Source organism: Lathamus discolor, chromosome 9, assembly GCF_037157495.1.
Source record: "Lathamus discolor isolate bLatDis1 chromosome 9, bLatDis1.hap1, whole genome shotgun sequence".
NCBI classification, from domain to species: Eukaryota; Metazoa; Chordata; class Aves; order Psittaciformes; family Psittacidae; genus Lathamus; species Lathamus discolor.
This window is the reverse complement of record NC_088892.1, coordinates 8,139,211-8,164,040: the sequence shown is the minus strand read 5'-3', so window position 1 is coordinate 8,164,040 and position 24,830 is coordinate 8,139,211. Positions and strand designations below refer to the sequence as shown.

At 43.5% G+C, this 24,830-nt stretch overlaps 1 protein-coding gene and 1 long non-coding RNA gene across 2 annotated transcripts; one reads left to right on the top strand and one right to left on the bottom strand.

Moving 5' to 3' along the window:
* Positions 1-86: 86 nt before the first annotated feature.
* Positions 87-23,091, top strand: LOC136019650 (uncharacterized). The gene is made up of 5 exons (XR_010614991.1): positions 87-175; positions 1,128-1,198; positions 22,326-22,413; positions 22,687-22,877; positions 22,963-23,091. It is a non-coding gene; the product is annotated as an uncharacterized LOC136019650 (long non-coding RNA).
* On the bottom strand, positions 18,729-20,189 carry LOC136019244 (protein shisa-1-like). Its single transcript, XM_065689196.1, has 2 exons — positions 19,919-20,189; positions 18,729-19,225 (listed from the first exon to the last, which is right to left on the bottom strand). Exons 1-2 carry the CDS (start codon positions 20,187-20,189, stop codon positions 18,729-18,731), a joined length of 768 nt encoding a protein of 255 aa, XP_065545268.1.
* Positions 23,092-24,830: the final 1,739 nt, after the last annotated feature.

Here is a 24,830-nt window from a genome sequence, read left to right as displayed (position 1 = left end):
TTGGTTAAAGCGGGTCGGGTTTTTGTACAGTTGATACCTTTTATGTCGGAAGCGCGGCCGGGTGCGGCCAGGACGGGCCAGGGGCCGGTGTGGGTAATGCGGAGCCCTGCGTTGGCTTAGGGTGCTCGTTGTAGCATGGCCGCTGCCTTGGATGCGGCCCTGACGTGGAAATAAGGTACCAGAGGTTTGTCTTTCAGGGTGTGAAATCTACCTGCAGCTTGAGGTGCGATTTCGGTAGGTTACCTCGTGATAAAAGCAGCTCTAATGTACACTGTGGTGGTGGTTTGATGCCGCTGGTTCAGGTGAGCTGTAACTGATAACGCTCTGCATCAGCACCACCTTTTTTCTTACAGTGAAATCATTTCTTTTCGTCAAGAAAAGCTTATTCCTCAGTTCTAGGATGCACAGGCTGTTGCCTGGCATGCAGCCTGTTGCCTGTCAGTTGCAGAGGTGCTTTACCCCCATAAGCAGCTTGTGCTGTATTTGGCCTCACTTCCCAAGGTCTCAGCTTGGCTGGGGTCTTCAGGACCCTTCTCTCGGGTGTGATGGAGCACAGCACATGGTGTTAGGAGCTCAAGTGAGCTCTTCCCTCTTGAAAGAGAGGACTCTGTGCTGCAACTAAACCTGTAATACAAAGAAAGCCTGGCCGGCATAATGAGGTAGATCCACAGTGTTACAGAGGAGCAGATAAATGCATTGATACACGGGAGTGTAAAGCAAAGTGGAACAAACAGGTCTGCCTACATGTTTAAAGATTCAGTTGTTCCCTGCTTTCTGCAGAGAAGACTGTGTGGTGCTGGCCCTTTTCCTTTCATCTAGCTCGCTACAAGAAATTAAAGCCATTTACACATGCTAAACACTTCTTTTACGTTTTCCATCCATACAAATTATGGTGGTGATCAGGGATGTGTGCAACTGCAAATGGAAGGGGCAATTACCCATGCTGCAGGAAGTGGGAGTCAGCTGAATAGCAATGAGACCCAGGCTGTCAACATGATGAAGGGAGGAAAATTAAATTAAGAAAGTGGATGCCATTTAGATCAGCAAACTCTGCATTGTGTACTAAACCTCTCCAGCCCAAAGAGTCACCTTTCATTGATTGCTCTGTGTTGTGTGTTCCTTCCTAGGAAAGCAATGTTGTGAACAAGCTAGCGAGCACCAAAGCTGGGTAAGATCACTGTCAGGAAGAATATCAGAGGTAGGCTGACAATTTTCATGTTCTGGGTTATAAATGATGGTGAAATAGGGTTGGGAGAAGCATCAGCTTTTTGTTGAAGTTCTAATCAAGGTAGTAACACAGAATAACTGAGATCCTCACAGTTTCCACTAAATATGTCCCTGGCAGCTTCATGCTTCATTATTTATACCTGTTCTTTGTTTTTATGCATATTAGATTATTACTGACCTGGTTGGTCTTTGAATTTTTTTCCTAGAGGTTAAAGGTTTTGTAGTTTCATGTGGTCCTTGTTAGAATTCATCATTTCAAAGCATGGAAAATACATTGTTCTATCCACTTTATTTTTCTGACATTTATTCAGTGGACGATGTGATCCTAATGTTAAAAGCTTTTGATTTGAAGCCCAGGGTACAGCTAATTCTTTTAATCGGTCTGCCCTAAACCATCATTTCATTATGGTGGTTCCCCTTGCTGGTGGCTAGGAAATAAATATGTTGAACAGCATAATTATTTGAACCAGTATTTGTTTTTAAAGGCTTTGTGGGTGATAACAGATGGTTCAACCCAGTTGTGTCAAAAGGCATTAAGATTTCTGTCTGCTAATGTCATGGAGTTGGTCCTGTATAAAGCCATAAATAATACTATGTGAGAAGCAGCAACAGGCTTTTACTTCAACTGATCTCTTTATCATATGCTACATTAAATTTAAACACAATTGTTGAATTCCTTTGTGTGGGTAAAAGCTTTTTGATGTCTCCTTCTATTAAAGTTGTAATATCCCTTTTAACCAGAGGGCTGCATAAGAACTCATACTTGCTAGGTATGTTTCTCAAATAGTCATAATCTCATGAATGCTGCCAGCAGAACTAATTGGACTGACACAACGAGGTTCAGGAGCCAGCTGGAGGATTATGGCATGAGGCCACTGGAATTCAGTCTATTCTGATGGTGGAGAAAATGAATGTGACTCATTAGATCATCATTAGATGCTCATAAGCATTATTCTATATGGAAAGGCAGGTGGCTTGAGGTGGGTTGTTTTGAACTCTGGAAATATGAAGGACAAAGGAAGAACTCATACAATAGAGGTTTTCTTTATCAGTGCATCATTGAAAGTACCACCAAGTAGCACCTCAGAGCCATGAATTATTGCTGTGAGAGGATAGTTTGGAAACATTACAAAGGAAACACTCGAGGGCATGCAGCATCTCAGGAAATTGTTTAGGGCCTGCCAGATTTAAGATGGTCATTTTGGTTTCCATTAATTCACATCTCTAATTAGGAAATGGATTTATCTTTGCTTCTTGTTGCTGGAGACTGGCTGGTGTCCATGGCAGGACAGAAGTGTGCATACAAATTAAGTGTTGAAAGGGTCCACTGATTTTCAGCAAGGAAAAATGAAGACCTGTACTTGTAGGTAGCTGTTGTTAATTATGTTTTGGTTAGTAGCAGGAAACCGTAATTAGCTGCATTTCCACAAGGCTTCATGGTGAAGAAAAGAGGACTAGAAATCTTTTGTGGGAAAAAGGTAAACCATCTCTTACTGTGTTGCCCTATATCTCAGTAGCATCTCTGCAGGCAGGTACACGTTCACTTTAGATATTTCTCCCAAGGGTGGTTACCAAGCCTGATCAGTGACGATCCTGGTTGTGAAGAGTGTGACAAGTGTCTTCTTATCCCAATCTTTGTGTTGCTCCTGTGGGTTGCTGGAGAGCATTGTACACCTTCCCCAGTGTAACCTGAGGAAAGGGTGTCCTTAGGATGAAGCAAAGCAGAAATCACAGCTTGTGGCCGTACAGGCGCCACAGCTGCATTTCCAAGACTGGTGATGACCTCAGTGCACAGGCTGGATTAGCATAACTACGCTCTACCTTCCTGATTTTGCTTTGGGCTTTCAGCTGCATAAATTTTCTTACTTACTGTGGGTCCTGACATGGTGGTAAATAGCAAACATCTACCTTGACATGTTTGGGTGTATTTCAGTACAAACTGCAGATGTAGATTGCAGATATCGTTGTGAGTCCTTTCCAAGTTGGGTACTTGTGCATTATTCCTCAGTGCTTCTGAGTAGTAATTCATTCCTGTAGATAGGCACATTGTTGTTGTTTGTTTTTTCCCTGCACATGACATTAATTCACATGAAAAAAGAAAACTTAGAAACCCATAGAGTAAATGTTCAATATTTTCTTCATTTTCTTCTCTCCTTTCACTATTTTTGCTTAACGATTACTCTGTGGACCATCCTGATGAATTCCCAGTGAGTTGCTGTGGGAAGAGCTTTCAAAGGGAAAGGCAAAGTCATCATATACTTTCAGCAGATCGATATTAGACTTATTAATCATTTTCCTTCAGTAACAGATTGGCTCTTTTGGGAATCTTTCAGAATTTGCTTCAGACTGATGAGTTGTTTTGACAGTTCAGAAAACGCCTTAATTTAGAAATTGCAGCTTTTCATGTTGCTGCTCTGTCTAACCCATCATAGATCCATTTGTTGTAAACACACAGTATTTATTCATTCCTTAGCTAGTTTCTGTGATATCAGTTTTGTGGTATTGAAGTGCATGCTGTAAGTCATATTAGCAAGGCTCTTTCTGCTCTTCTAATTCTTTATTGGTGGAATACCATTTCTACTGCAGAAGGTGAACTAGTTTGTTCAGAGGACACTGCTTCGAGATCTTTATAATCTCTGAAGGCAGGCTTAATTCTGAGGAATCTTGTGGTCCTGGAAGAGGGAACATCAATGCTGCTCTGAGCATTTTCTCACTGGTGAGGAGGTGAGTCGTTTCAGGTGGGTTGTGTTTTTGAAGGAAGAACTTCTGACTTCATTTTCTGGCACTGTTTGATAACGCAGAAAGTAGACACAAATCTGAAGTTTGGCAAGCAGTTTGTGCCACTTCCTGTCTATGTGTGGAGATAACGTTAGTCTAAGAGAGATCTTCTCAATAAATACAGCCTCTATAATCTTAGATAGTGATTTGCATTGTATTGGTGAAGCTCTCAGATTCTTAACAGTAGTTCACTAGAAGCATGGCTGCTGTTCCCAGCTCCTGTGGGACACATAGCTAGAGGTGATCACACAAACCACTTAGTGCTTTGTGGAACGTTCCCCTAAACTGTGTGTTGAATAATGCTGCAGCTATTAAGGAAATGTATCCTTTCCTTCTGTGTGTGCTGCTTATAAAGAAAACATAACTGTGAAACTGTTAACTCTGAAGTCCCGTTAACAGGATGGACTCATGTAGGTAAATTTTGGTGGGCTTGTTTTTGGTCTCCAATTATTCCAGGCTGATAAGAGTTCATATGAAGCATATCAGCGTGTGTGTGCCTAAAATGTCCTTAAAAAACAACTAAGTATACAAATGGGAGCACATTCTGCACTGACTCATCATACAATTTTGAAGAACATTCAAAACATCAATTACTCTTCAAAAGAGATGTAAAATAAGTATTAGTGCTGCCACACTATAGGTAGGAAATCAAAGGCATGAAGAGTAAATGACTCCTTGAAGGTCAGACAGAATGACAGCAGAGATTCCCGGATTCTAGTCATGGCACTTCTTGCTGTGACAAGATGCATCATCTTATCATGATGATTTTCTTTATTATCCTTTGATAATGCAAAGTTGTCTACTTGGTTATGTTACCATTTAGAGTGAATCATCATATCATGACATTCTTAAGTAAGTGCAAGATCAGAACTTTCAAAGTCCTGTGCTTTTCCCCCAAGTTTAATAAGCTCACTGATGGGTATTTATGAAATAGTCATGCACCTTTTGAGTTGCTGAGCCACCTACAGAGGGAGAAGATAGACAGTAGGAAGCTGACATTGACTTTGGCAGACAGGCTAAATACTGACATGCATAGGGGCTTCCAGTGCCTGTGTACAAAAGAGGATTTTCAGTGTGAAGTGTCTCACAAGTACTGTCAAATGCAGTTAATGTCTCGTTATGTGAACTAGATTTCTTCTCCCTCTATTTTAGAAGCTTCAACATAGGCAGACTTAATCTTTTACATGTGATATCGCAGTGATCTTTGCTGGTGGAGTTGGGGATGGGGAGCTCCTGATAATAGAAAAGAAAGGGAAAAGCAAAAATAGTGTCTTTAGTTTTGATGCAGACATCTGAAGGCTCTGAGTCCATTTGGAATAGTACAGAAAGATGAGTCTGATTCCTTTTGACTCCATAGGTGTGCATGAGCCACATTGCTAGATCTGCATGCTCCCAACCTTCCTTTCTGTGAGAGCTGCTGGCCCAGATCTGGTGATCACAAGTGCCCATGAACCTTCCTGAGCTTCTGAGCTTCCTTTAGGTAGCTTGAGAATCAGAAATACACCAAAGCAATGGACTTGGCTCAGCCCTATATGTCCTCCTGAGGAAATCATTCTCCCCTGTGCCAGTAGAGCAGGTCTCCAGCAGAAAATGAACTTGATGATCTGATTGTAATTAGTTTCTTGATTTAGTGGCAGTAATATTACTTTCACAATGGTTGTCATTGCGCCAGCTAGCAGGAATAATAGAATTGGTTCCCTTAAAGGCCCCTTTATGATGCATCCTCTGTTGAATCTTAAGCAAGAACAAGAAGCCTGTGGTTGTTTCAAAATGGCAGGATTTCTGTGGTTAAAAGTGTCAGGCTATCCTGCCTGAGACTGGTGTCTGGGAATTGCTAGGATAAGAAAATGAGCACTCATAAAGTTAAAATATAGTTTGAATTGATTCCATTTCATTCTGAGATTATGTTTTTCTTTCACTGCTGATTTAAACACCTGGAAGTTAAAGTCCTCATAAAATTGGAAGCAGGGAAACAAAATCTTTAAAGAAATTAAACAGCATGGGATGGGATGTGTTTACACCAGTATAAAACCAGAATGACTCCACAGGAGATAATTAAAAGCAACTGAAACAAATGGACTGATCTTAATACCCTAATGGGCAAAGTGTCATTAAAGTATCATTCTATTTTGGTTACCTCAACTCCATGTGCTTTCCAAAACTACACTTAAGCTGGAGAGCTATGAAAACTTGTAGCCTTTGTTAGTTTCCTTTTAAACTTGCATGAATTTAGCTCTCCACAGCTAAATTCCCTTTTTATTTAGCTCTCCACAGCTAGATGAGAATTGGATTAAGTGTCTTCACATTGCAGTGTGTTTTGAACTGTGGACTTGAGAGCCTGGCAAACTTTGCTTCAAAATCCATCCTGCTCACAAATGGATCTCCTGAGTCATAACCCTCTGTTCAAAGAGTATTCCAAATGATCTTTGAGTAGAGGAGGAGTGTGGGGCTGCCTGGCAGGCCTGTGGCTCAGGTGAGGTGCACGGAAAGGAAGTCAAGGTGTATCAAGTCTGAAGAGGTATGGTACAGAAGGGTTTAACTTGATTTGGTACAAGGCAGGTTTTGTTCCTCTCATCTGCACAATCCATGGATGGATTCAAGCAGTGAAAAGTTATCTACCCAGAAGAACAAGGTTTTGGCTTGTCTGTCAGCTCCCTGTCAAGCTTTGTTCCCTTAAGAACATGTCTGCATCCACCCTTCCTTTGTCCTCATTAAGTGAAATTTTCCGTTATTATTCCTTGCTTCTATTTACCTTTGTAAGTTCCTTAAACTAAGGAAGACTTAGAGCTATGAGGGCTTGAGCTTTCAAATTCTTCATTGCTAGAACACCTGCTGACTCCTGTGATAGCTCAGCTTAAAAGACTCTGCTGGGTTCTTCCTGAATTGTAAAGAGTCAAGTACATTTATGGTGCTCTTTCAGTTATAAATAATAATAATATAGACTCTGATCTGCTGCATCCTTATTTATGTATTAAGCTGTGTGTATGTACGCAGCCCTTGGGAATTGTTTATGAAATAAGAGCCACATTGATCCAATATTGTATTTTTGTGTTTATCATTAAATATTTAAAGCAAAATAAGCATAAAAAATGGATGGAAGATGCATTTTGAATGGAGATTGTGATGAAAATATGGAACAGGGAAAAGTGTTACACTGGAATGTACTGCTGGTTTCAATCAACAGATGAAGTGTAAAGATGTATTTCTGTTCTATCAGGAGCTGTACCCAAATGCTCTGAAAGATTGACAGATTCTGAATGTGTTTAGATAATGTATGGCCATAGAGACACAGACTTTGTAAGAGTGAAGAGGTTTTCTGTTTGCAATGCTCTGTTATAACCAGCTGAAGCATCTCTAACAATGTATTGCTCTACAGTGCAGATCAACAAAGAACAAATCATTGTCAGAGAGAGCCTCAGATATTAAAACTATAATTCAGCCCCAAAGTTGACAGAGGAAGATGTGGCAGTGACACTGTGGCACCATCAGCCTGTAACAGAAACTGTTGCTTGTGTGTAAATGTACTCTGTCTGAATACAATTGCTTGTCCTTACAACAGGGTGTTACTGTCATTTTGGTCCTTTGCAGCATCAGGGAATGTTAAACACAAGAACAGGCTTGAATCTAAAACCAAAAGACATCTAGATAAGGTGACCTTGATCTAGGCTGGTAGAATCCAGGAGTTACAGGAGCTTTATTAAAAACTTAAAAGCTAGGCTTTATTCCTTAAACTTGAGGCATAAACGTTATTGTTTTCTCTCCCAAGTAAATGAGACCTGTTACCCAGGGAAACTAAGTGCATCGTGTGGAGCATCGTGTGTTAGATGTGTGACTGCATCTTGCTTGGAGCAGCAATGCTGAGCAATGGAATTGTTCAGTGACATGAAGTGAGGAGCACAGTATCCCTGCGCCTTCTGCCCTTTCCCTTCCACCCACCTTTCCATGTGTCAGAGGTCTTTGTCATCTACTGTGAATCGAGCTTCTCCCTAAAGCACCAAGTAACCTTCCTCTGACCGAAGTTGCCACTGGCAACAGTAGCCTCTACAAACAGATTGCAGTGAATGATATTTGCTATACTTCTTCCAAAGAAACTTTGTCTTCCAGAAGGAACTGAAGCACAAGCAGTACTGTTGGCCATGTGAAACCCAGGCTGCCTCTGCTTCCTTTATGGATGTATCATGCTGTGAGGGTTCTGCTCAGCTGCCTGAAAACGTTCAGCAAGAGCAGCCTCAACATTTGGTTTCTCTCTCTGATTCATTTAAGAAGAAAACCCACCTTGTCTCCCTCAGCTGCTCTTTGGATGATGATGATGACAGTGAGCAGGCGTAAGATGCTCCAAGCATTGTAATCGTGACGGCATACGGGGGACTGAGTTAGTGTGAAGGATTACTTCTATCTATTTTATCCATTATTCTATCTATAAGAATGGGAAGGTTTTTATTATATTAGTTGTGTTTGCCACAAACAAAGAATTCTCTGCTCACTGTGATAAACCTGAAGCAATCTTAAATAATGGACTGAACCTGCATTTTGAAGAGGGAGAATCCACTTTAGTTGTTCAGACATTAGAGAGACACAAAGGTTGCTATTCATTACTGTGGTTGGGTTTCACAGCCCATAAATGCTTTCTTTGGTTGGGATTTTTCATCCTGATGATACAAGCTTCCTTTTTAAGCAGAATTTCTCTCTAACCCTGCATATCCCCTGGGGAGATTTCAGCTTCTTGCCTAGTTGATAATGTGAAGATGTTTGCTTTTATAAACAGATGACTAAGGTGGCTGGATGTTGTACTGAGATTTAGTAGTTGTTATTAGGGCTTGTGTTCCTGCAGACCCAGGATGGGAATGTTAATCACTGCAAGGCAGAGTTGTGAGCTTCTGATAAAATAACAAGTATTTGCACTTATGTGGGCTGGAGCCTCCTGAGAGATCTAAAATTCATCTCAGCCTGTTGGTAAACATGCTTTCCAGGTCACACCTTGCCTCTCAGGATCCTTCTCTGCAGGAACTCAGATGCTTTAACATCACCTTGCTGGCCCCAAGAGAGCTGCTGATTTCTGCAGAGATGAGGGGGTATCTGTGGAACCTTTTCAGGCCCTGCTGTCCAGGTTTCAGGAATAATCTGAGCTTTGTGATGAAGTTATTCCAGAGAAGCTTTCTTGTTTTCTCTTCCTCTCCTCGCTCACATGACATAATGGCTGGAACAGGACTTCTGCTGGACAGAGGTGGCAAGATCAGGTTCCGTACATCTTGGTCTTGTCATTATGCTGTGACATAGAGAGCTCTTCCTTTGAGGTCTGAACAAGTTAATTACTTGATGGTAAAGAGCTAGTGTACAAATGCTTTGTGTACACACACAAGGATGTGCTGCTCAGGGTAGTAGGCAAGGAGTGGGAGCTTACAGCTGTGCTATTCCCTGTTTCACCTTCTCTCCAGGGCTGTCCCTGCTCGGCATGTCATTATTCTGATAGCAGAGCTTGTGACTGCTGGGCCATATGCTTCTTGCATGGAAGCTGTGGTAGGTTTCTTCCCGTTTCCTTTCTGTTCACTGTAACATGGCTGAGAGCTGATTGTGTTTGTCCTGTTCCTTCTGGTGTATGGAAGGATGCTCTAAGTGTTAAATTAGATTACACCTGAGCAGAATTATAACTGTTGAAAAAGCACTGAAGAGAATGTCTGTCCCCACATCTGCAGTTAACACCTCTAGAGATCAAGAAGCTAAGAAACACCCTTGTCCTCAATAAAACTCCAGGCCATTTTCTTTGCATAGCAGCAGTAAAAGTGACGACCACTCCCTGCTGACCAGTGGCAAGAGAGACCTGCAGCTCTGTTCCTTACATCTGGGAAGGAGCAGTGAGCACTGTGCATTCTTCAGGTTGAAAGCTCTTTAACTGGGAGGTGTAGAATTCTGTTAGCATTTTAGATGAACTCTGGAGCTGTTACAGATTTGCATTTCTACATGCACACACTGGCACAGAAATGCTAAAGTATCTTCTATTTTCAGCAGCAGAGAGCTAACCTCTGGTAAGCAAAGCACTAGGGAACAGAGGCACTGCTTGGAATAGATTAACTCCCAGGCACAGAGAAACACCATTTGGATTTTTCTTGCAGGAGACACTATGCTCTGGTTCTTCAAACCCCAGAGCATAAACAAAACTTAAATTATTACGGCAAATAGCTTAAGGAGTTTCAAATAAGGATTAGACAATTACATGAGTAAGAAAAGGTAGGATATAAAGGGCTGTTAAGTTGCCTGCATCTAGTTATGAATTCATCACCAGGATACAGGTAAGATCCCCAAAGCATTGCCACCAGGGAGGAGGTGTCTGCACGAGCAGTGCTCTCTCTCGGAGCAGTGACTTTGGGTGTATTTCTAGGTTACTAACTAGAGACAATTTAAAGAGACCTTGTTTTTCAGGAGGTGGTGGTTTTGCTGTTTCCAACACTCAGATTCCTATATTATGTGAAGAGAGGACTCCTAAAATAGCTAAATGCTTTTGAATACCTGTTTCCTATGAGACAAGAAGCAAATTATTAATCCCTTGGGACTGATCAGAGCTCAGAATAGATTGTTCTTGTTCTTATGTTTCAAATTCTGCCTAATATATATAGTACTAATTCCCTAACAGCAAAAGGGAAAGGGAACCTGGAGCCCTTCAGGCAGCACTGTGCAAGTGTTACATGCTACAAAACCTGGAGGAAGAGTTTCACCTTTATCTCTAGGCTTACCCCAAGTGCCTCACGTAGTGAAAGAGCAAGCTACTCTTCTGAGGTGGGCAAAGGGAATGCAGATCTCTGGGGGCTACTCGTGGTAGGAGCTTAACTTGCATGTCTTGGCTCACCTTCCAGAGGTTTCTGTGTCTTTGCACTGGCTGGAGAGAGCAAAGCAGGATGAATGACTAACTGCAGCTGTAGTCCATCAGTGTAGAGGTTCTGTTGTCTCATGCCCTTCTCTCATGCCTAACTGCTTCTCCCAGCTCTGCTCTATCTCTTAATTGTGCCAGTCCAGCTCTTTTTTGGGACCACGCTGGAATACATCTCAGAGTCTTTTAAGGATGTTACCCAAACATGCCTGGCTTCACATGGGTCTGTTTTACTCTTCGAAGTGAGAGCTTATATTGAAACAAATATGTAGCTTTCTGGCCATTCCACAGATGTCCCCTGAAGCTACTCAGATCCTTAGCATGCAAAAATAGCTTTCTGCTTCCTAAAATGGGGATATTCTCCCAATAAATAGGGGATACATTTCCATTAGCTTATGTCATTACAGGACTCCTGATGCATAGGTGAGCAGTTTTGATTCTTTCCAGTAGAAAGCAGCAATGCACATATCCACTGCAGTGAGGATGAAGCTGTTCCCTCTGTGTCTTGTGAAATTACAGTTACTGAGAGGATAAACCCAGAAGAATGGCTTTAGATAAACCTTTACCTAAACTATCAACGAAGAGTTTCTCTCTCACTCTCTCTCATTTCATAGACCATTGATCAATATTCCCATGCAACCATCTTTTAATAGCAAAGCAAGATTTCCTCCTAGGCAAGAGGAAAATAAATGAAAAGCTTATTTGCTGGGACAGATCATCTGGAGCAGGGAAATCAGTTGGGATTGTTTATTCCACAGAAGAAGCAGGGGCACAATGAGAAAGTATTGCTTCTAACCCAGGAGGCAGATCACACCCTGTTTGGCAAAACCCTTTGTACACACAGGACCTCTGCTTGTATTTGTGGTTGTGGTAAAGTAATAAATGTGTTTTCCTTCATAACAAACTGATACGCGGAGAAGCCTCTGTGTAACTGAGGGTTGCTGGTATCTTTGATCCTGAATTCTTCTGTGATTGAAGCATAGTAATCATGTGTGATTTATCTCTGCGTAATAGATGCCAAGTATTGAATGGATCAGTGCATCCTTGAGCAGTGAGAGTGCCTGTGACAGGGACTGATGGAATTTGCCCTTCCCTTCGAAAGCTGTCCAGCACTCCCCATCACAAGCTGTTAGTGTTACCAAAGAATGCTGCTCACCTGGCTGCACAGAACATCTCTGCTCTATTTACTGGAGGACTCTGATGCATACACCACTTCTTGCTCTCTCACCTTCCTTCCTTTGTATCATTGCAATTGAATTTATCTTCAGGTACAACGTGAATTTGACAGCGAGAGAATGGGAATGAAATACACAGAGAAATTAAAACACTGTTTAACCAAGTTAAATGAAAATTGTTCCTAAAACCATCCCCAAAGCACAAAATGTTCCTGCTTTTATCTACAGATTATTTTTAAAGACACAGGAATAAATGTAGCAGTTCATTTTTGTATCTGAGAGGCAAGGAGGTTTCCCTGGAAATAACATGAGTTATTCTAAATCAGGCTGTCTTCTCCATTTGTCTCCAAGCGTCTGGAATGACAGGATCACAGCAGCAGGAGATGGAGAGATTTTGGAATACTTTTCTTCATGATTAGGCCAAGAGCTTATGCAAAGAGCATTCTTCCAGGGGAAATAAGTGTGTGGTTTTTACATCACAGTCAGCTTAAGATCCGTACTGAAATGGGAGATTCGAAATCAGGAGATGAGGGCACAGAGAGGAAAAATCCAGCAACTTACAAAGGTGAGCTGATTGCTAGAGACCGGCACAGCACAGTCTATAACTTGACTGCTGTATTGTTTCCTACTTAAGTGCCGCTTCCTAATCTTCCCCAGTACCTTTTGAATCCATTGATCAAGTCATGGGTATGTGATACAGGAGCTGAAACCTCAAAGATTGGAAGTTCCTACAAGATTCATAAAAACCCATAGTCAGGTGGAAGAGACAAACCCTGTTAATACTCCCATGGAGAGGGGGTTTATAGGACTCCCCCAATGACCTGCTGTGGAGCCTTGGGAGAGCATCACTTGTTTGTCACCTTACCAGGCATCAGAGCCCATAGACATGAGGCAGTTCCAGAGGAGGCCAAGCTTCAGTAGTTCCTGCTGCTACAGAACCACTTTTAGGTGGGTTTGTTACACTGAGAGACAAACCATTATGTTTTTCACGCATACACATGACCACAAATTTGCATCCTTAATGGCTTGCGTGAAGAAGCCAAACAAAAACTGCATTAAAATGAGACCCCCATTAGAAGTGGGATAGCATTGTGGCCCCTGTGCCCAGTTTTAGTGAGCAGAACCCAGATGGGCTTTTGCAGAGGGGGGTCCTCTGACATTAAACGTAGTGCAGAAAACCCCCACATGTGCAGGGTACACTGCAAGTTGAATTCTGCATCATGGATTCTGCTGAGGGCAGAACTGAATCCCAATATCGCCAACCCTCAAAATGCATTTAGCTCAGTTATCCTTTGCCTAAAGACCCAGAGAAACCAAGAAATTCAGCTGCAATCCATGGAAGTAATAAAGGGACATACATCTCTTCTCCTGTCTGCTTTAATGCCAGACTTTTCCTGGCGTTCCTGCATTATTCAGAATCCTGATGCTGAGTGTCTTAGCAAGCAATTCCATTCCCTTGTGGAAACTCAGTAAGAAAATACTCTGTGCAGCTGTTCCAGAGCTTGATGTGTTCTTAGAAGTCATTTTACTGGTACAGAGTATGCATTTGTCAGTACAACTGCATCTACAGTAGGAGCATGTTGTCAGTTCAGAGCAGCAGTACGCCTCTATTTGCAAATGTTGTCAGAGTTGAGTGCCCACAGGCCAGGACCTTAACTGGCGCTGCACCAGACATCGTGACATCCGGAGCCAGAACCAGCTTTCTCAGGCTCTGACAGAGTAAACACGAATAAAGTGAAAGGATGGACAGGATTCTGAACTTCAGCTTCACCAAACCCATTTTCACCTTGTTCTTCCCAAGTTTTCCCAGGCAAGTTTCCAAAAGGCATGGCCAAACATACTGTCTTTTAATCCATGCACACACAAGTCTCATACTGAGCCATGTCCTTCATTCATTTGTAAAAGCTTTTCATTTGTCTGGATGCTCTGAACAGGAAGGAACTGAAATAACCACCAGTTGAAACAGGAGTTAATCACAAACACCAGCGTGCTGGGGCTTGCTCCTTGTCATAACCCAATATCAGGGGACAAGTATTGTTCCCTAGCATGACATACCTCTCCTGGGCCACATCCATCTACCCCTGTTTCTGATAAACAGGAGATGGCAGTCCCATTATAGGAGAACTACATGGGAAGTTTTTCTCAGTAAAATAGTGACTGTTAAGGGCTTAAGAGAAAAACCAACATTATTCCATGCAAATAATTCCAGCAAAATCCATGCACAAAGCAATATGAAAGTATGCAGGCAGCTGGTGTACAGGCCGCCATATCCAGCCCCATGCCATGTTTCCTGGGGAAGGAAAACCATTCCCAGTTTCATTGCCTAAGCAGCCACTGCCTGATTTCCCAGCTGCCAGGAGACATGTATGATTGGCTGCTGTGCTCCCATCATACATCAGAGGGATGAGGCAGCACCTCGTACAATGCTCCTGCTCAGCAGAGCTTATTAGTTTAAAAACCAAGCAGAAAGGATAGTGCCAAGAGTGCTTGGTTGCAGTTGCAGCCCTCACAGGTCCTGGAAGGAATGGGGGAGCACAGAAAGATCTGGGTGTTTTTTCCTGGAAACAAGAGACTGCAGCCTCTTCCTCACCTCCACATCAGTGGGATTTGGTGCAGCAGCACATCCACTCTCATGACATGCTATGGAGGTGGCTGCGCAGACGCGTGTACCCAGCCAGGAATTTGTCCATCCCTCTGTGCCCAAACATGTATCAAAACCCTCCAGTCTCATTTTGCTCCATGAACATCCTTTGCCCTTATGTACCTTTATCAAGACTCTGGGACTTCCAGGCACTTCCCAGCATGTGGGGCTTTGCTTAGGCACTGCCTTGCAAACTGGTAGCACCCAATACACCATCAAGTGGTGATGTAGAAACAATCAAAAGCTTCAAAGCAATAGAAATACAGACCATTTTCCACTACAATTTTGAACTTACATTGTAACTACTGACACTTTGGTGTAGGAAGGACCTAAGGAAACAGTATAACTTCTGCATGAGGAATGCGGCTCCTTCCTTTGAGATCCCACAGAAACCTGTAGGTTTGATGGGCTTTTACATGCTGGTAATTGTTGATCCATTTGCCAGAATACCTGGCACTGAAGAATAGCAAATCAGTGTAGCTGTGCTTGAAGGGGGTTCCTGTTTCAGTTCAGAGTTGAATTGACTTGATTGGAATGATTATCCTTAGCATAAACATGAAAACCCACCCCATACAGCAGCCATAAAAGCCACCTCTGGGTTTACATTTAAAACCCTGCAGCTCTGCTGATAAAAGCAAGTCTGTCACTTAATGCAGGGCAAATATCCATCATTATTCTGAGTCAAAGAAATCCATTCTACTGTTAATACTAATAGTGGAATCATCTAAGTTATGGAGCTAGGGCTGCTGGAATCTTTTTACAGTTCTGCCAGTACAGTGTGGCCTTGGAAAAGGGAAATACCTTCAACAACAACTCTGTAGCTTAGTTTCCCCCCAAAGAAGGCTGGAGATACCTGTTCAGAAAGGGGGGTTGCTTTTACTCAGTACTTGACAAATCATGATTTATAGCATGAGAAGTAAAAGTTCTTTCAGTTGCTTTGGGTTTATTTTCTAGTGGCACAGAGGGGATTGATCAATGCTGTGCATTGACTGAGTGAATAAAAAGGAGTAAAACAGGGGATATTGTGGAGCCAGGGTATTACACAACATAGGAACCTGCTGTGCTTTAAACTAGTTTGGTTCAATCTGTCCCAAAAGTCTTGGCTAAATCCATTTTGGTTTATCTCAGCTCAATTAGGACCAGATTGAAGCTGAAGAAAATCCTACCCACTGTTCAAACCAAGACAACCCCATGCACACACAAACCAGTAAGAACCCACATGGATACAGATCCTCAGGCCTTATAAGGAGCATTTGAGGGCTGAAGCTATCATCTTCACCTTTGCAGTTCTTAATTCTTCTTTCTCCCAAAATCCAGAAGGAATATACCAGGAACAATGCAGCTCACCTGTGTAATTACTGAGGATTAAGGAGCAAAGAGTATAAATCATTTCTTAATGAGAAACTGAGGGGAATAGGGTGGGGGCATCATTAGGCAAACAAAGCAAAGGACCCAGCACAATAGGTGCTAAGTAGCCCATTAGTCTCTGCTAAGTGCTGCTGCTTGAGTTTACAGCAGGAAAAGCAGTTTAGGGAAGAAAAAAAGGGATTTAGCATGAACATATCCTTCTATCTAAAGATGTGCTAAACTCTGTAGCAAGGCCTCTCAAATTAGTAAAGAGATAGAATTTACATAGAAAGTACTCCGTGTTTTTTCCTTAGTCCCCACAAGAGTTGATCTGCTTTTAATGCAGATGCTGACTGAGCCCGGGGTAATCCCAGTTTACAATGGGCTTGATGGGAGATGTTAAGCATATGGTTCTTTGAAAAACCTCTCTCCAGCCCATGGAGTGCAGCAAATCAGTTAGGTTCTTGTTTTCTCTTGCACTGTTAAAAGCAATATCGAACCCTTGACATATATGACCCGGCTTTGTTGTCACAGACATTTGTTAAAACTAATTTAACTATGTAGAAAATGCTGTGTTAGGGATGCAGAAAATCCCATTGTTCCCAATTATGGCCTTGTCGGGAGTGTCTGCTCAGTTAAGCCCCTTTGCCTCCTTTTTGTTACTGTTGTCTCAGCTCTCCAATTGTGGAATACACAGAGGAAGGTGAGGAAAAGGAGGGTATGCTGGCTCCAAGCAGCCACTAGTCCCACCAGAGAGCAACTAAGGCAGCATTCCCAAACCCATTTAGCTTTGCTGTTCCTGGTCTGAGCAACTGTTTCTCCTTTTAATTCTTCAGAGTTATGTGTGAACTTCTTGACCCTTCTCTGGTTGATGGTATCAGGAAGGTTATTTCTCTGCTTTCTTATTTAATTTAAATCTTCATCCTGAAGCTGCCTCCTAGGGAGTTTCAGTTGAAGCTGACAGCTCTGTACATGCTGCAGAGTGAGCTTCAGTCTACTGTCAGGTCACATAGTCCTTTACCTTTCTACTTCAGAACACCTACAGTAGAGAACAGTCATGTTTTAGTAAAGGAAGGACTAGCTGATAAAACCACCTGGTCTCTGTTTATAATGTCTGAGTCTACTAAGCATAAAATAGATCTTCCCAACAGCACAAATGTGATGGGAGTTGGTCTCTGTTTCCCAGAACATCATTTTTGTAATTTGTCTCTGAACTGACACTAGTTTTTGTCATTATCTACAATCAAAATGAGACATTTAACCACATTAAATCCTCCATTCAGCTACAGATTTTCCTAAGCCACCTGCAAACAACAGTTACTTTGTAAAGAGGAAACGAGTTTTGAGTGCTTTCCGCACTCTTAAGTTTAAAGCCTAACTTTAAAACTAGCATCCCAGCTGCTGTGCTGTGTATTGGTGCAGTTACCAATAAATCCCAGGGCCCCTTTGCTCATCCTAACAAGGACAAGACTTTTGAGTTCAAGTTTTACTTCTGGAAGCCTTAATTTGCTATGTTTCAGTATAAAAGAAGTGTACAACACCAGGCTTGGTATTTTGGGGAAGCTTTTATTTTTAGGACATTCTGTTTTCATGCTTATATTCTTACTCCCAATTTGAGAGAAACTGGCCAAACAAAACTAAGTCACAGCTCTGGATCTGTGAAATCTCCAATTCAGACCCATGGAAGAATCAGGAAGTTACCCAAATACATCACCCTGCCCTTACACACTTGGGCACTGGGATAGATATGTGCTTAGTATATTACTGCAGGACATACTGCTCACCGGAATCAAGATGAAACATTCTGAAGTAAAATATATATAAAGCAGTGTCAAATACACATAGTGTAAGGGCATACAGTTGTTCACAATGTATATTAGTCCGGCTGACTTACAAGAGAAGCTTCTAAGCATCTTTATCGAACCCATCTTTATCAAGCACCATCAGCAGGAAAGCTTTGGCATTTACTTAGAAGATTTTTAAGCCTCGGCCCCTGCTCCTATTGGTAACCCCTGTGGAGTCCTTTTCCCATGCCTTCACAGTTTCATCATGCAGGTGTCCATGCTGAGAGGAGGTGTTCAAACGCTCCAGCAGGGAGCAGTAAGTATATTTTGACAACTTCTTTCTCTCAGTGTCCTGCTGTGAGGGGATGGCTGCATCTTAACAGGAGTCAGGCAGGCTTTTCCTGCATGCACTCAGGAAACTGACTGGAGTCTGGTTTTGTTCTTCCCTTACCCTGTAATCCTGCATCAGTTGAAGTGGTCAGTTATGTGTAGATGAAGCAAAGTCTTCCTGGTGCTTTGCAGGCTGTCAAGTGTCCACAATGGATAACTCCATTAAGGCACGTCCCTGCCCCAAGTTGCTGAGAAGTGACACAGCTGCAGAAATTGAAACCAAGTCCTCAGCCATGTTCCCTGGAGCATGGTGTGTGAGGACCAGAGGAGGGTGAAACTCATTTCTACCATTCCTTGAGCAGGTATGCTGGCCTCAGTATCATCTTTTTCAATAGCATTAAAATAATTCATGTTAAAAGCCAAGAACCTAAAAGAAGTTCTAACAGGTCATCTTCAGAACTGTAAAAAGCCCAAAATGATGCACTTCCTAATAGCATTAAACTTTTTTAAGTCCTCATTTTAGTCCGAAAGAACTGTTTATAATAGTGAGATGGCATCCAGCTCATGGCTGCTGACGTGTCATCTCAGACATGTGCTCCTGAGTACATCATTTGGTCACTCTGTGTTACCCCAAGAGGAGATACATTAGCACCGTGCCGATAGATTGTTCTTTTAAGGAAGGATGCTGGAGCCATTACTGCAGTGTGATCAGTGGCTATTCTGTGCATAGCACATGAAGGTTGCAAGAGTTGTCCACTGCCAGGTGGGGGACTTGGGAACCGAGCATCTTCAGGCAGCCCAAGAATGGGCAGGGATGGAGGAAGGGATGGAGCCAGAGTCACACAGATGCTGCTGCTCTGAGGACCATTACTTGGTGAGCTTCTGGTGGCAGAACTGGAACTGGAGAGACGAGAGGGAAGATCAGGTTCGAGTAGCCAGGTCTGGCCAGGTGGAAGTCCACTTTGCTGCTCCTCATCCTGGTATTTTAAGCATTTGCAGCAGCAGATTCCAACGCAGGCTCCACCAATAACAAATGCCACAAATACAGACCCAACAAGAAGGAAGGGCAGGTACACAGGCACTGGAAATGTAAGAGGAACATTAGCCAAGCATTCACCCATGGGGTACTCTAGGTTCTGTTCATCATTCCTTAAGACGTGCATGCACCAGGGAGCAGAGTAATTTTATTCTCAGGTCTTGCTGCAGCAAGATTAGAAACTGGCAATTGCTACAATAGGTTTGTGTGGAAAAGCCTAAAGCACAGAAGTTTGGTCCAGATAGTTCTATAGCATCTGCTACTGATACCCAGGCAAGAGCTGTTCCAGTACTCAAATGTCCCAGCTGCTGAACTAAGGACTTGTAGTGGAGTTTTACAGTTAGTCCTTAAGTTAAATACATTACTTAGAGGCATGCCCATGCGTTAACAGAACAGGTCAGCAACACACATGCTCTACCAGAAACATAAACATCAGAGGTGCTAGCAGATTACTTTGTTAGTAGCTTAAAGGTTTTTCTAAGAGAAATGGATAGAAAGGTATTTTGAGTGAAGCCCCAAGTTATTCCCTCTTCTAATGAAGGGAATGAGTGACTCTGGCCTACACAGCACCAAGATGAGCACTGTGCCAGGGCTCCAGCCCTTTCTGCTGCAGTGGTCACAGCTTGGAGCTCTGAAGGGCAGAGAAAGAGAGGAAGGATCTGGCTGATGGCACCGGGGAAAGGATGCTACAGGGGATGCAAAGAAGGAAGCACGTCTGCCGGAGGCACAGCAGCTTACCTGGCACCGGAGGCCTGGGGCTGGGCTGCGGGTGATCACCGGGGCACCGGGCCTGATCCAGGCGCGCCTCTCTGGAGGAGCAGCAGTAGCGCAGGCTGCAGGTCCCGCAGCACAGAGTGGCCTCGGGTCCATCGTAGCGCTCGGGGCACTGGAAGCCGCGGTGCCAGCGCTGGGGGCTGCCAGCCCAGCCGTGGCAGAACTCCCCTGCCCGCCCCGAGCTGCAGCGCAGGGCCAGCAGCAGCAGCAGAGCACAGAGAGCCCCCGGGACCATGGTGGGTGCTCACCTCCAGCCACTGCCCTGTCTTCTATTCCTAGCACAGCGCTCCCAGAGCATCAACTGCCCACCAAGGCCCTACCCGAGCTCCGGTTTCAGGATGTTTTATCTCTTGACCTGTGACCTGCCTCTAATCCCCTGTCTTTACAGCAACAAAGAAAGACCCACTAATTGAAACCCATTTGCAGCTACTCCACCTTCCTCATTTCTTGCCTTCATTCCTGCAGGGAGCAGCCGCCAGTTCCTGCTGGAGGTGGCACATCTCATACTGGCATTCCCACTAGCAGGGCACCCTTCAGCAAAGCTAAGGGGTGCGGGACACTGAAAGCGCAGGGTTATCCTGGAATCAAAGCTTCATTCCTTCAGGAGCTTGTCAGTACTGAAGTGTCAGAGGTGGGAGGATGGGACTGAGCTGGGGACAAGATGAGGGCAAGTAAAGACATAAAGTTTCCAGAGCAGAAAGATAATACAGGGATAACCAGCTTCTAGTAGGCTCTAAAGTGTAATTGGTACAAACTGGTATCAAGGTAATTTTTACCTTGTTTAACATGGTAATCAGTGAGATAGATACAAAAAAGACTTTAATCTGGAAATGTAGGAAAAATCACTTTTGAAAGCTTTAAGATGGTTCATTTCTGTGGTTGAAAACCAAGAGGCTGAAAATGTTAAAGCACCATTTCTGCTTTCCCTACACACAGTGAATCCATGAATTAACAGCATGTTTCAGGGACGAAATGCCTATTTTAAGATCATGAGAAGGAAAAATCCTACAGTGTTCTAAAGGCCCCACAGCAGCACAGGAGTGTAATGACCTCTTCATCTGTGAATCAAAATAAACCCAGACTATCTGCAGTCTCTCTTAGTCCCCTTGCTCTATGAGCAGGATCCATGTCTGCAGCATGGTCATTCTGTGCTTAACTGCAAGGAGGAAGAAAACTGTTGCTAAGTGAGCACTTGAAAGAGCAGGGAATTAGGGCAGCATCCTTTGGAGCAGTCTCCTGGTAATGTGTAGCACTGTTTGCAGCTTGAACACTCCAACACGTGTTCTTGGATGTACACAAAAGCTGTTCCCACATAAAGTTTTAGGAGTGTTGCTACTGCTTGTAGAGGGAGGCTGCCCAAAGATCAATATTCGTACCAAATTAGCTCCCTTCTGATGATTTTTAGGTTGAATATTAGACCGCAGCTTGCACCTTTATGCTTTAGTAACTATTTCATAGGCTCAGTTAAGCCACATTTCAATCTCCAAAGGCATTAGCACTCATCACCTTTGCCAGTCAGTCCCTTTCCACGCATCACTTTTTAACTGGCTTTTTGGCAAATTTAATTAGAGAGATCCTTGGATGCAGAAATGTTAAAGGAAATCTCTGCTTGGAACTAGAGACCTTTCCAGATGCTGCTCAGCACAGTGAGAGATGCATTTTGCCCTCCTGTATTTCAGCTCTGCAAGGGTAAGGTTTGGCTGACTGCATGGGACCTGAGCTAGAAAACACCGAGCAGCCCCAATACCCTTTCAACCCAGCCAGAGGGGAGTGATGTGCTCTCTCGGATTTGATTCTCACTGCACTGAAGTCATACTTGAAACCCAAAGCTGTATTTACCTTAAGGCAAATTCGAGTTTACTCACACATTCAAGGTCAGCACTATTAGGCAAGACTAAAATCTAACTTTTATTTTTGGTTGTTATTGGTAAAGCAGTATCAGACAGGCTTTAAGCTTAGCACTTTGTGCAGTTCATCATAATAAAATGTATCTCAGTAAAGATAAGGGGCTACAATTATTTCCTCCCATCTTCCAAGTTAAAAGAGTACAAACCCACCTGCTAAGGCAGGTATTCAAATGCTAAGGAATTCCTTAGGTTGTTCATTGCGTTTTCACTGAAGGATGGCTGCCCTCACCTGATCTCTCTCTGCACATACACTGTCTTTAACAACATTAGTATTTTTCCTCACCTCCTCACTTAGCAGGATAAACTCTTGTGAATTCCTATTCAGGGTCTGTATGTGTGTGTGTGTGTTGTAGGGGGTATTTGTTTCTCATGTTCATTTTTGCCACAGACTTCTGTGCTGTCATGTCCACTGCTGCAGGGGTAGATGAATGTACTTATGTATAAAATATTGTATGTGCTTACAGAACTTGGTAACCCACTTTCAATTTGGACAAGTTAAAAAGAACTACAGGGATATACTGGGATGCTGGTTGTGAGCTACAAGGCTAAATTGTGAGTAAATTCTTGTTCTAGTCCCTTCTGTTCCGTTGGGTCATCCTTGTTCTTTGCCAGTTTTGGGGAAGTTTTAAACAAAAGCAATCCAGCCTGTTCTGCATGGGCGGACAGTGATGATGGTTTCCCATTATTAACAAACAGTCTTGTTACCTATTCTGAGTATCCCAAACCAGCCAAAACAGCTTGAGCTTTGAATTTACAAGTTACCATGGAAATAGCCCTTAGAGAGGTCCTTTTTTTTTTACCCACTTAAGGGTTGTTTCTCTTTAGGGAAATGCACATTCCCTCCTGTGAATCTTCTGGAGGCAGCAGGATGATGAAAAGTCCCTGTTATCCTAAGCAGAAAGCACAGCCTGGAAGCTTCCTGATTTGCAGCTGCTTTGCCTTCCCTGCGGCACCATTGTTCAGTATTTTACAGTCTTCTATAATGTTAAAGGTTGAACTCTGCCACCAGATTTCAGGTATATTCTTACCGTTTCTTAATACCAAGTGAGCGTTTAATACAGAACAAGAAACAAGTTAAAAACTAATCCCTGTCCGCAACAGGAGCCTGCAGCCCCATGGTCACATCCTATCAGGTGCTGATCAGTTCTCCTCTGATGCTGCCTGTACTGCTCCCCACTGACATCAGGTTGGTCACCACTGTGCTGGGTGCTGGCACCAGCCAGAACTGGCCCTACAGAAAATACAGGGGAATATGAAGGCACAATGAGAACTGTGCCCTGCAGTAACTGAGTACTTTGCGTTCCATGAGTGTGGCCCTTGAGGGGAAGCTGCCTGTGAGAAATGATGCCAATATTCTCTGATGGATCACCAGGTACTCCATAGACCTCATTTTTACCATGCTTGATGTGCACCAGCAATGCCCCTGCTTCCCAGGTTGGGCCCTCTGCAACTCATTATTCCTTTGCATGTTTCAGCGCAGAAAGGTGGAGTGTGGATGTATGGTGCTGGCCAGAACCTTGGAGAATGAAGGTTTCTGCTTACCCACTGAACATACACCAACCTCCTGCTCCCTTACCTCCCTGCTGCCTTTATGCACATTGAATAGTTAACACAAGAAGGAAGGAGCTAGCTGAGTATGAATGTTGAACATAGGGGGGATCTAAGGTGAGGAAAGAGAGGATCAGACCTGTCTAAGGAAGGAAACAAGGAATGACCTGGGAGGAGAAGGAAGAGGCAGGGAACCAGGCTTGGGAGATTTGTGGTGTGAATGGGGAGCCTAGTGAGGAAAACTGAGTGAAGACACGTAGGAAAGCAAGTGCTGCTCTGGAGACCTGGGGCTGCTTGTGGTGTCAGAAAGAGAAAACCAACTGAAGCATCATGGAGCTCAATGTAAGCTCCAAAGCAACTGCTCCCTATGCAGGGATCCTGCACTTCTGCCTGCCTCCCCCTTTGTATGCATGCCCATGTAGTCCCCCAGTGGAGGAGTTTAGGGAAAGAGGGAAGATGGGACAGGGCAGAAGAGTCACGGTAGGAGCTAAGACTCAGGGGAGGTTGATGGCTGTGACTGGAGGTGGGAACCAGCTCAGGGCAGATGGGATGGAGCAGAGCAGCCCACTGGCCTGAGACTAAGGCTTGCAGGGCAAATGTTGAGTTGGTCTCTGAGCCCAAACCATGAGCCTCCTAGGACTGAAAACAATGCTGTGCCATGCTGCTGGGAGTTCTGGTCTCACTAACCTGTTGAAGCCTGATTCTCTACCCATGTTAGTGTAAGGCAGGGAGCTGTTCCTGGCACACAGGCTGGTGCTAGCAAGTGAGAGTCCCCCAGAGCAGCCTCCTCATTCTGGCTCTGTATCGTGCAGAGAGGCAGCTCCCTACAGGCCCTGCCTGCTAATAAGATCTGTCCTTTAACAAGAGTCCCTTTATTAGTCATTATGGCAGTATTGCTTTATTGTGTTCTAATTAAGGAAGCAAAGAATGCAGAGACACAGAAGGCAGTAATCCAGGTAGAGCCAGGAGGCCCATGTGCCAAGGTGATGGGTGAGCACACAGCCTTCTCTGCACATCATTACTGGATTAGTGAAGGGGTCTCATCCCTGAACCAGGGGCCATGCTGGGGTTACTTAGCAAAATCCATGCTCTGCCACTGTAAAGAGGAAGCTACAGGAGAAGCTAATCATGACTGGAGTCAAGGAAGCTGCAATATCAACTGTTCTCTGAAGACAGAGTTTTAAACCTTTTCTTTCGTGATGTGGTACCAAGGTGTCCTTCTGTTACTGAGAAAATAGCTCTCTAATGTAGGCTTGCATGACTTCATCTGTTCTTTAAATGCTTTGGCCAGGTTTTAGGTGAGAACAGACTGCAGAATCAACAACATTAGTATCTGTAAAAGTGCATGCTGCCTCTGCAGAACAAAACCAGCAGTCCTGTGAGCCCTAAGGAACACAAACTCTCTGTGTTTTATATAGAAA